Genomic DNA, 12,681 nt, shown 5'->3' on the forward strand with positions numbered 1-12,681 from the left:
TAAACTTTACTAAATAACTATATTTATAATAGTTGTCTGGTTAAATTACGACAATGTCCTTTGAGATTATATACAATATTCTTTTATTTACACAAAATATTACTTATTTTTAACACATTAATTTAAAAAAAAGATAATGGTTCTTTATGAACACAACACAGATCATTTTCTTTGAATATTAAAATGAAAGAAAATCGTACTCATTATATATAATATAAAGTGAAAATTTAAGTGTAGTCAACTTCATGTGAAGTTGATAATTAAAAATCGTTAGATAAAATTTTAGTTAAATTATTTAACCGTTTTTATTTATCAACTTTACGTAAAATTTCTAAATTTTTACCTTAATATAATCAGTTGATAATTATTAATTTGCCCTTGTTGATTTTTACAAACTCAACTTGAAGAGCATCTCCACCAACATTAGTAATTGAAAGGGCAAGGTTACAACAATAAATAAAGTAAAATAATGAGAGGAACACGTCAAAAGAGAAAGAAGAAGGCAACAAGAAGCCAGTGGAGGTGGTGGGGAGTGGGGACAAGAAAAGTAAAGAAAGAAGAAAGGCAACACAAATTACAAAAACAAAATAAAGAATTCAAAAAGGGGTATGGGCAAATGAGTAATTTCTAGATTGAGATGCAAATGTTTGATACGCGTCTCTCTGAGGTCCATATTCTATTTCCATTACCAACCTCACAACCCCATCTCCTTACAAATCCACCCATTCCGCTTTTTCTCTTTCTTCCCAATCTCTTCTTCATCCTCCAACCTCTCAACAACCCCCAATTCCTCCATTTCCCCCACTTTTCCGTTTTCTCTTCGCAACTCCCAAACGTTAAAAACAAAACACAAACCAAACCTTCTTTTTCTTTCCCCTCTTTTTCTTCTTTCTTCAACTCGAAAGGGCCATAAGCTCATAACACGAACCAAAAGAAAACAGAAAAGAAAAAAATATGGCTCAGAAAACAGAGAAAGAAGAAACGGAGTTCAAGGTTCCAGAAACCATTACCCCTTGCGTCAATAATTGTGGCTTAACAGGTAACCCAGCCACGAACAACATGTGCCAGAACTGCTTCAACGCCACCACCACCGCCGCCGCCGCTACCACAACTACTACAACAACAACGCCGATCTCGCAGCAGCCTTCTAGATTCTCCGATGAGAAAGCCACCGCAACAGCCAGATCTGCCACGTCAACTCGTTCGCCGAAGAGATCTCACCCGTCGAACGACGAGGAGAATCCGCGAGAGGCTAATTCGGGAACGGATCGGGGTGAAACGACGTCGTCCGAGGCGAAGCGTGTCGTGAATCGGTGCTCCGGTTGCCGTAGGAGAGTTGGTCTCACCGGATTCCGGTGCCGGTGCGGCGAGCTTTTCTGCGCAGAGCACCGGTACTCAGATCGCCATGACTGCACCTACGATTACAAAGCCGCGGGAAGGGAAGCCATCGCTAGAGAGAATCCGGTGGTTAAAGCCGCGAAGATCGTTAAGGTCTGATGGAATTTCCCGAATTGCCCCTCGTTTCCACGAAATCGACGGAAGAGATCGCTAAGGAGAAAATTGGAAAAGACAACATCACGAAACGCAGGCGTCGATCGTCGTTTCGTGTTCGCGTGGCTAGATTAATTATTCGTGTTTCTCTTTCTCAGAGGAAAAAAAAAACAAAAACTCAGCGCAAGTGGGTTTTATGCTGAGTGGTTTGTTAAACCGGAGAGGATGAAGCCTTTCTCTGTGATCTTCTGTGTTAGATCAAGCTTTGATCATTTTTATTTTTTAAATTATATTTTATGTTTTTTTTCAATAGCTTGGATTGGAAATTTATAATTATTGTGATTGTGATTATTATGTGCTTGATTTTTCTCTTTATGTTTGGGTTTTTATTCTCGATTGTTTTTTCAAATGTTCTGAATTCGGGGAACGAGATTGAGGATTGAGAGGATCGGATTCTGGGAATGCGAAGTAAATTTGATGGGGGTGCGAGGATATAGTTGTCATTTGGCGTTTGTACTTTGAAGTTGGAATTTTCGAGAGCGGTGATGATGATAGAAAGTTAGCTGGACCCACTTGATTTGATATGTGACGATTATATCGAGAAATTGAGAGACGCGATTTTGCGAGATAAGTGATGTGAGCGGGTCCAAATGAGTTGAGTCCTCTCCCGAGATATCGTGCGTACGATATTTCGTTCTTGATGTGACGTTAACCTTTTCTGGGTTTTGTGAACCTATAGGGTGTCGACACGTGTAAGTTATGGGACTTGCGAGAGGAATATTTTGCTTTTCTTTATTATTAATACTTAAATTAAAATATTGGTATTTGCAAATTGCAAGGCCTTGGTGGTGGGTGCCGATTATAAAATTTGCGCTAGTTGTTAATTTGTTATATTATTATTACTATTGAAATTAATCGCAATTATAACTTGATAATCTTAACTTCTTATTTCTTAGGCTCTGGGCTACTTTGTATTTTGTGGGGAAAAGGGGGAATAAATTTTCAGAACAACACGATTTTAGAATTGCTAAAAAGGAAAAATAAAAATATATATTTAGAGAGACCATTTAATAGGGTAAGGTATTTTATTTTGTCCTTACAGTGCCAGCAAAGGGCACCAACTACAGCGCTAAAAATAAGCGAGAAAAAGTCCCAATGAATCCATTGCATCAATACCAAAATCCGAAGTATGGGAGGAAAAGTCCATAGGGGCGCACGTGAATTTTCTTAGTAGCGCTTCTTAGTTCTTACGATTTATGAAGCGTGACATGCTTGTCCGTTAAACATGCGTGATGATGATGTATTATTTATTTAATTGAGCAAGCAGATTAAATGTTGATAAAATGATATTCGATTTTTATTATTGATAAAATAGTTCTTGAAATATTTTAAAATTTGCAAAATTATCGAACCATAAAAGGATGACGTCACGGTGAATGAAAAACGCTGATGTAGCTATCGAAAAAGAGCTCCGATAATGATAAAGAGTTCCCACAACGTTTTCTGTCGACTTCTTCTTTGACATGGCGGAAGAGGACGCAACGGTGAAGTGCTACCATAGCGGAGAGGACGCGGAAGGAACACAACGACGTGTTGAAGAAAAAGAGGCAGTAAACACGAGAACGCGTTGAAATGCTGCCATGGCAGAAGGGGACGCAGCGGCGTGCCATGGCGGCCTGGCGGAAGGGAATGCAAAAAGGAACATAATGGCGTGTTGAAGAAGAACAAGCGGCGAACACGAAGAATGCAGCGGCGTACCATGGCGGTCTTCTTTTTCAGCTGCCATGGTGGAAGGAGACGCAGAAGCGTGTTGAAGAAGAAGAATCGAAGCTCTCTTCCGACGGTTACATCAGCACTTTCCATTCACTGTAACGTCATTCTTTTACTATTAGGTGATTTTGCCAAATTTTAAAAATTTTCAGAGGCAATTTTATCAATAACATAAGTCAAGTACCATTTTGTCAGCACCACCAGAATATTTTGATTACCGTTTACCTCTTTCTTATTCTATTTACATTTGTTTTTCTTTTATAAGTCTTTTTAGCATAAAGGATTTTTTTCTATTATAAAATAAAAAAAAAATGATAAAGTACTAAATTGGTCATCTACGTTTGGGTGTAATTCTGTTTAGGTTCTTAAGGTTTAAAGTGTCCTATTTAAATCCAAAAAAAGGATCATTTAACTTCAATGTAGTCCCACTGTGAGGTCAAAGTTAAATATTAATGGAATGCCTTACATGACAGCAGTACAAAAATAATGTCAATAATCCAGAGAATAAATATGCTTTAATTTATCTATGTCTACTTATTATATATACATTTTCTCATATTCAACTCATAACCTTACAATTATTGTTACTATTATTTATTGATATTGATGTTGATGTTAGTATCTTGTTTGCTCAAATTGTTCATTTGCATCTTAGTTGATAGTAGGAATATTCTTGTTTGTTGTTATTGTACATGTTATGCTAGGTTTGATTATTATGTTTAGTGAGTTTGATATTTGATCATCATTTAAGTTTAACGATTTTATTACTTTTTTAATAGGCAAGTTATCTCGACAATATATTAGTAATTACAGATCCTGAATATTCTCAAATTTTCTCGAGCCCAACAATTATGTGGACTTGCCTAATCAACCAAACATGTATGATTGATTGTGGTTTGTTTGGGATGAAATCAATGGCACTATGGGAGCCATCTAAAATAATACCACAATAGACTAATGTAAGTAATAGTTTGATTATGAGTTTGTTTGGGTGAACTTCTAAGAAAAGATCTTTTTTTGAGTTATCTTTTTTTAAAAGATCTTATGGAAAAGTAAAAGTAATTCTATGTTTGGTTATCTCATGCAAAAAGATCTTTTTATCTATCAATTATGTTTGGATATAACGATATAAAAGTACTTTTTTGTTTATTTATTAGATGAAAAACATCTTTTTTTGAAGAGAAAAAGATTTTTTAAAAAAAGATGTAAATTACAGCTTCTCAAAAAGATTTTTTTTATTATTTTTATAGTGCTTTTATTTTTACTACTCAAAATAATGGCGCCCAAACAAGCACTATGTATATATAATCAAATCAAATCAAAATATATGTTATTTTTCTATTCTTTTAAATATGTGTGTATGATTTAATTTGGATAACATGGATTGCTATATAATAATAATAGGATGGTTACAACACATTAAAAAAAATACCATCATCCAATTACTTCTAAGCCTACAAAATAGTCATCGGACTGAGATTTTAGAGTTGTCCAATAATGATAAAATTTGTGGGAAAAGGAAAGGTTGGAAACAAAAAGAAAAAAAAAGTAGAAGGAAACCCCAAAGAGTGGTGATAAAAACAAAAGAAAGAAAAAAGAAAAAAAAAGAAAGATTTGAATACACCCAATGAAGCAAAAACACTAAGACAAAAGAAATTAGGAGCTTTCCAAGTTACTCCATATGTGAATGTCGGAATGGCATCCTTAGAGAAAATAACTAGAGATCAAGAAACGAAAACCCGAGAAAAATTAACTTGTCAAGAAAAAAGAATTAATTGTTTACATAATTCATTGTATCATATTTTAGAGATTATCTTGACATTGTAGTCCAAATGAGTGTTTGATAGTAGGAATACTCTTATTTGTTGCTACTATACATGTTATACTAAGTTTGATTATACTCGAATTTTATAATATGAATTTTGTCCCATGTTTGATTATAGTATGATAATATTATGAGGTTAAAATTTGATTTAGATATTTGACTTTGATTAATACAACAACATACGAGTAATTCTATTATTATGTATTTAACTATTTATACTCAAAGTTTACAAGAGGCACAGTACATGAAAGCTCTTTAGAGTTAGAGTAATATAAATTTGATTATTACCTTGTTGAATGTTTGATTATAACTAGATTTTATAATATAAATTAGAGTTTGTTTGATTATAATCTAATTATAGCATAAAGATAAATGAGAAATTTACATAATTAAAGTTTCAAATAGTAAATATCTAAAAACTAGAACTAGAAATTCACACTTGGGATTATAGAAAAAGTTAACATATAACCTAATTATACTTAACTCAAACATTGGTGTTCTATTATTTTCAGTCTAAATAAAATAAAATTTAATAATATCCTAAAGAAGTAATAACATATCAACTAAATAGCCACAATTATTTAGTAATTAAGTAACTAAGAATGCAATTATCTTTGTGTTGTGTTATCTTATCTATGGTAGATGATGGATTAGTTTGATTGACTTTTGAAAATAGTATTTATTTTTTTATCTTTTTAAAAAAGATTTCCTTTTAACAGACAAAAATTATTTCACATTTAGATAGACTTTTTAAAAAGAGTTTTTAAGTATTAAAAATATCTTTTTTGCTTTTACTTTTTTTTTTCAGAAACAAGGTATTGCTAACTTTTAGAAAAAGTAAATAATTTGCTTTTTTTAATAAAAGTACTCTTTTTTAAAGACGTATCCAAATAGGTTTTAAATTGGATAAAATTACTTTAGTTAAAAAAAACTTTTTCAATAAAAAAGCCAATCCAAACTAGCACGATATGTCCTGCATAAATAATAGAAAAACAAACTTTAGAAAAAACAAATTAAATAGCTAGATGATGAATAACAATCAAATAGCTAGAAAAAAAATATTCATACCATGCTTCGAATTTTGATCAATAATAGCTTTGTTACATTGAGTTTAAAGGGATATAAATCCAGTTGATTGTTCCTTGATACTCCCTATTACAATACATTCCATTAAAAAACAAATTGTCTTTAAAGTTTGTTGTGTTTGATTAGTTAAAGCTCATGTTCAATTCTGACGGTAACTCCAAGGTTGGCTAAAAAAAACATAAAAATCAATAACGTGATAATAAAACATTTTAGCAATAATAATAATATCAATCAAATACTGGACTTGTCTCTTTTTTCTCTTTCACATTCTTGCTATGTTTCTTAGTGTTAGCAATTTGAAGATTCTTCTTCCTATATTGTTTAATAATTGCTTCTATAGTAGATTGAAGCCTCTTCTTATGCTTTCGACATTTTTGTGATACTTATTGGGGCTTGTGAATCTCCAAACCATTTGCATTTTTATCTACCTCATTTGAATGTTAATCATATATATTATTCATTATAGAGGCATTTGGTTCCAACAACATAACCTAATTCAAGTTAAGTACACGATGTACGATTTTGGTGAACTCCTTAGATGTAGCAGCTACTTCGGCAATGTTATAAAATTGCTTGCACATGTCATAATATTGTTTCTTTGCGGGCTCTAAATGATCATAGCTACACTTTATGCTATTGTGCTTGCACTTTAAAGTTTTCTTCCACCGATCATGGATGTACTTGTTTGGCAATTTCTTCACTCTTTCAAGACCAAGGACAAAAAGACTATGGCGGCATAAGATTTTCTTTGACTCAAAAAGATGGTATTGGCAACAAACATTTGGAGTTGAGGAATCAAATAGCACCTCATACATAGAATCAAACATCTTATCATTATGCTCAATCTCTTTTATAATCTTGTAAGTGATAATATAACCCTCCTCATGATCTTTTGTTATAATGTAATTAATCGTTGCCCTAAATTTCTTTTGAAGTTCACTAAACATGCCATGAGTATATTTTGTTTGAAATTGTTTCTCAATTGGAGAGACAGTAACACAATGGATAATGATATTAAAGGTAGCATTATCCAATTTATATCTCTTTTGGACTTTATTTGAAAGACAATTGTCATATTATAGTACAAATTATTGCAAATTGCTCTTTGAGGTTAGGTAGCTATTCATAAATGCATGCATGCTTTCACTCCTTTGAATACAACTCATGCCTATCGAAAACTTGTTGCTGAGAAAAACAGAGACCCACTTGTCACGTTCTTCGTACAAAACTAAAAACATAAAATGTGTATAATTAAATTTATAAGGCCTATGATTAATAATTGATAAATAATCAAACATTAGATATAAAATAATCAAACTTATAATGTACTTGATAACCAATTTTTATCATGCGAATTGGATCTATTGAGAAAAGCAATCTAAGAGCTTTCAAATGCTTTATTAGACCTAGACTCCCACATAATATGTCTTATCTCACCACTAATCTCTTTAAATTGCTTGTATGCTCCTAATTTTTCTGGAATTTTCTTCAAGATATGCCAAATACACCATCAATGATGTGTCATCGGCAAGAATTTTTCAATGGCATTTCACATAGCTTTCCATTGATCCATCAATATGCTAATAGGCGGCTTGCCGCCCGTACATCGGATCCAACTATCAAATAACCAAACAAATGAGCTCTCTTCTTCGCATGAAAGAAGAGCGCAACCAAGTAGCACTGGTTGGCCATGGTGGTTAACCCCAACAAATGAGACAAAAGGCATATCATACCTATAATCAAAATTGGGAATCCAATTATAGTTGCCAAAGTAGCAATCAAACTCAAAAATCTAAATCAAAGTTTTAACCTCATGATATAATCATACTCTAATCAAACTCACTCAATAAAATAATCAAACTCAGTATAAGATGCACAGTAGTATCAAATGCATTCTATTTTGCCTATCCCTATACATCACACACATGCAAAAACAAGAGTAGATATAATTAACTTGAAATATATAATTGTGGTGTCGTACCTATTTATTTGGTATGTCGTATCAAAGCTCACAAAATTGCCAAAGTACTCATAAACATCATGACTTCTAGCATTGGCCCAAAAATCATGCTCTACGTAGTGTTGCTCTTCCAATTTAACTTTGTAAAAGAAGTTGTGGTTTTGTTGCTACATCTTATGAAAATATTGCATTAATGATTGGGCATCCCCTCCTCTTGTATGACTCTGACATTTGTTACTATACAATTACAAAGATCTTTTTTTGTAAAATCAATTTGTCATGATTACCATTCACAATTGCTAAAACTTTGATAGGTATTTCTCATTGTAACACTAGATTCATCATTGATCTCAGCTATCCATTTGACATGCAAACTTAGTTTCCTGTTCTTCTTTAGAGACTTTGCCATGCTAAGACTAACATCATGGTTATGCTGAGTGTTAACAGAGGTTAACATATACTCCAGCTTCTTATCCCTCTTCACAATTATCCTAGCTTTATAGTTTTTATCAGAAGTTGGATTTGTCTTCTTTAGCAAATCAATTTTTGATCTTCGATAACCAGTTCTAGACCATACCAAGATTTAGTACGTAATCTATTCATTTTGATCCCACTTAGTAGATCTTCTATTCCATGAAAAATTAACTCTCTTTGCATAATTGGTATAAAATACATCATAATCTTCCACAGAAAAATAAAATTCATATAGTTGGGACAATCTAAAACATGAATAATCAAAATGCATAATATCTATAAAAAATCATAATGCATAATATCATGTTTCTACTTGGTGTTTGATTATAGTTGGATATTCAATGTTGAAGATGGTATAGCTTGTTGATTAAATAGAAAGAGCCACTCTAAATTCATCAAAATGACAGAACAATAATAGACTACTTGCATTGAATTCTGAACTATAAACTACTATCAACTTTATATTCTCATATAAATTAAAATCCATTGCACTGTCAACAAAGAATTTGATTAAAAACCAAAGCAACACAAATAATTTTCAAGACCCATAGTTCAAAGAATAAATTCCAAATCTGTATGATAAGCTAGGTTATGGAGCCAAACCCAATATGCTATTATGTTTATAACTTAATCTTTTGGTTTTCTGTCAATCCAATTATTTTTGTAGAAATATTCCTACGTAACAAATCAGAAAAACCTAATAAGTAATAATACAAGTTGAAAATCAAATCATATTGGATAGCAATAACTCTAATGTCTCAACCAAATCTCTAAATTTGACCTTAAGAGTACAACACAATACAACACAACCTTGCCTAATGATTAAAAATAAGAAAATGTTCGAGAGGACAAAAAATTTTCAACAACCGCACCTAATGTTTAATCTAAATGTATGTATTGGCAGCTTAGTTGCACTACTTGTTGAATGTTATTCATTTAGTTAATACCTCAATAATAATAGGAAAAGTATTAGAGACCAACTCATAATCAGCCAAGTTGTAACACCAATAATTAATAACTATTTTGTTAATAAAAATAATAGGTTAATTATCAACATTAATTAAGAATTTGAAAAAAAGGATTGCCCAAAATAATAACTCCATATTCACATTACGAAAAACATTAAACCAAACCTAAACCCGGCAATCGCACACAACCCCTCCGCATGTACTGTCGCCATCATCGTGCTTGCACTGTTGTCGTTCCTGTGCCATTGTCGTGCCACCATCTCCGCTTCCATTTCTCAACCACACCGTCCCGTCAAGGAGAAACTCAATACACACACTGCGATCGCATCCTAACCACACTCCAATTGTCGTCGTTGTCATGCATGCGCCATCGTCATAACGTCATAACGCCGAATAGACCGCCCAACAACAATGACGTCAACACGGTGCTATGGTTGCCACTGTAAGCATTTCCGTAGTGTTGCATCAATGGAACCATCAAAGGTTGAATAAGGATCGAATGACACTTGCTATGATGTGAGTGATCACTCTAATTGCACAGAAAGCATTGTCCGTGCTTGAGTGGTGATGATTGTCAATGTGGAGACAATGTATTAAGGTAAGTGGTGGTTTAGTAGTATACTTGGTGTAGATTGTTTTTAATGCATACTGAATCTTCCAACTATGATATATAATTTGTTTTTGGTGGAATTCTTTTATGCAAGTTGCATGTTTCCTTTCAAATTTGTTCTAATTTTTGTCTTGGTAGGTAGCAATAGTGATAATCTTGTGCATTTTTTTTTTATCTTTTGCAGTATAATAGTGAATTTTTTTTATGTAAACCAGTGGATGATTATCAACTTGAGCCTTGTTAGTTGCTTAATTAGCTTGATGGAATATGCATACATGGCTCCACAACAATATGATTCACATTACATTTGTGTGCTTAAATTAATAATTTTGCATTATTTATGCTTCAATTCATCACTGCGCATGCATTAATGCACATTCTTTTCAAATTGGATACTACTACTATCTTTAGTTTGCTTGCTTTCTTTTTTTCAATGTATATACTATGGAAGAATTTCACCTAAAAAAATAGGTACGCAAGTTTTGAATGTGTAGGGGTAAATGCTTCCAAATTAAATATTTTTGTTTGTATACTATTTCTATCTTTTGGGTGCTCCTTTCAATTGTTAATTTGGGATTAAGTTCTCACAATTGCGATTAATAATTGAAGGTCAAATGTTTGCATTTTAACTTAAATAAACAATTTAATGAGTTGTTTAATATGTTTTCATTTTGTTATTATTTAATTGTGAGCATTATTTGATCTTCCACTGTATAGTAGTAGATTTTTTTATATAAACCAGTGGATGTGTCTTTGTTTATTATGTTGGATCAAAAAGCAGTAATTGATATTTTTTATTTGATTCACGCAGCTGTATTAGAGATTTTTTTACTACAGGTGGAAGAAGCTACATATGTGATTATGTTGGAAAATGATGATTCACAGTTGAGTCACGAGGTATGAATTATATTTTATTGTTACGATAGCACTAAGTCAGAGATTGGAGTCGAATTTTTATGTGCATACGACATTGATTTTTATTTTTTTCTAGATGAATTTGTAGTTGCTGGATCATAGTGGCATTCTTCTAAAGGAAAACCCCTATGTAGGATTGCAGTTTGATTCGTTGCAGCAGGCACATGGATTCTATTCGAACTATGCAAAGAATGTTCGGTTCGTCACTAAGATTAGAAACACAAATTTTGACAAGACTGGGAAGGAGTTAAGGATCCCTATTAACCAATCGATTCATTGCAATCAGGAAGGTTATTAGGAGTCCTGAGTGAAGGCAGTAGCTCGGGTAAAGAAAATAACAACAACGAGATGCAAAGTAAGGATGTACGTGATGTTGGATAGGGATAAGAATAATAGGATAGTGTCGAAATTAGAATTGAAGCATACTCACCCCTGTTCTGCTAAGCAATCGGTCTATTACCACGAGTACAGAGAACTGAGCATGCATGCTAAGTGTGTGATTGAGGACAACAATGAGGTTGGCATATGGCCCAACAAGACCTACCCCGCATTGGCCAACGAGGTTGGTGGGTCATCAAACTTGAGTTACTCAGAGAAGGACGTGAGGAACTACATCACAAGCAAAGTCCGTTGTGCTGATAATAATGCAGATGATAAGGAAATGTTGAGCTATTCCTTGCGAATGAAAGAGATCAATCCAAATTTCTTTTATGCAGTAGATGTTGACGATGCTAACACGTTTAGGAGTGTGCTCTGGGTAAATGCAAGATGCAAGACATCGTAGGAATATTATGGAGATGTGGTGTCGTTTGATACAACATACAGGAGAAAACAAGTATGTGTCTGATTGTGTCTCTTGTGAAAGCTTTTCTGTTTTGAAATTATCGCAAGTCCTCACAAGTGGCTGTTTTTCTTATAGGCATGGACTACCATTTGCATCTTTTATTGGTGTCAACCATCACGGGAAGTCCACCCTGCTTGGCTGTACTTTGCTTGGGAATGAGGAAATCCTGAGTTTTAAGTAGGTCTTTACGCAATGGGTTAAGTGCATGGGTAATGCGCCACAGGGTGTCATCACGGACCAATGTAAGGTAATGTTTGGTGCTATTAGAAATGTCCTTCCAAACACGCGCCACTGATGATGCATATGGCATATTTTGAAGAAGATACCGAGTAAGTTCAGAGGATATGCTCGGTATAGAGAAATACATGCTAAAATGACCGGCATTGTATAGAATGCTCGGTCTGTCAAATCTTTCGAAATTGATTGGACTGAATTCATTGCAAAGTTCGACCTAAGACAAAACATATGGCTATCAGGTTCGTTATCACTATCCTATATCAAGTTTTAGTTTTTGTATTACGTTTTTGTCACGTGTCTGTATGTTCTCAATTGAAATCAATCTATTTATTTATCTCTATGATTGAATATATGTGCTATTAATCCTCGAAGGTCGTTTTCCAGTATAGTCAACAGGGTTTGGTTAAGTGCTCAATAATTATTTGTTTAAAAATTATTATATAAAACTTTGTATTTATTAAGTAATAAATACTTTTTCTTATTCAAAAGTACAATATTGCA

General features: G+C 33.1%; 2 protein-coding genes across 2 annotated transcripts; one reads left to right on the plus strand and one right to left on the minus strand.

The window, feature by feature from the left end:
- On the plus strand, positions 668 to 1,791 carry LOC107613523 (zinc finger A20 and AN1 domain-containing stress-associated protein 5). Its single transcript, XM_016315566.2, has one exon. The coding sequence runs from the start codon at positions 955 to 957 to the stop codon at positions 1,495 to 1,497; it is 543 nt and encodes a 180-aa protein (XP_016171052.1). The 5' UTR covers positions 668 to 954; the 3' UTR covers positions 1,498 to 1,791.
- On the minus strand, positions 6,045 to 9,934 carry LOC107611508 (protein FAR-RED IMPAIRED RESPONSE 1-like). The gene is made up of 6 exons (XM_016313422.1): positions 9,759 to 9,934; positions 8,420 to 8,698; positions 7,778 to 7,905; positions 6,691 to 7,223; positions 6,155 to 6,238; positions 6,045 to 6,059 (listed from the first exon to the last, which is right to left on the minus strand). Exons 1-6 carry the CDS (start codon positions 9,932 to 9,934, stop codon positions 6,045 to 6,047), a joined length of 1,215 nt encoding a protein of 404 aa, XP_016168908.1.

This window comes from Arachis ipaensis, chromosome B08 (assembly GCF_000816755.2).
Source record: "Arachis ipaensis cultivar K30076 chromosome B08, Araip1.1, whole genome shotgun sequence".
Lineage (NCBI taxonomy): Eukaryota > Viridiplantae > Streptophyta > Magnoliopsida > Fabales > Fabaceae > Arachis > Arachis ipaensis.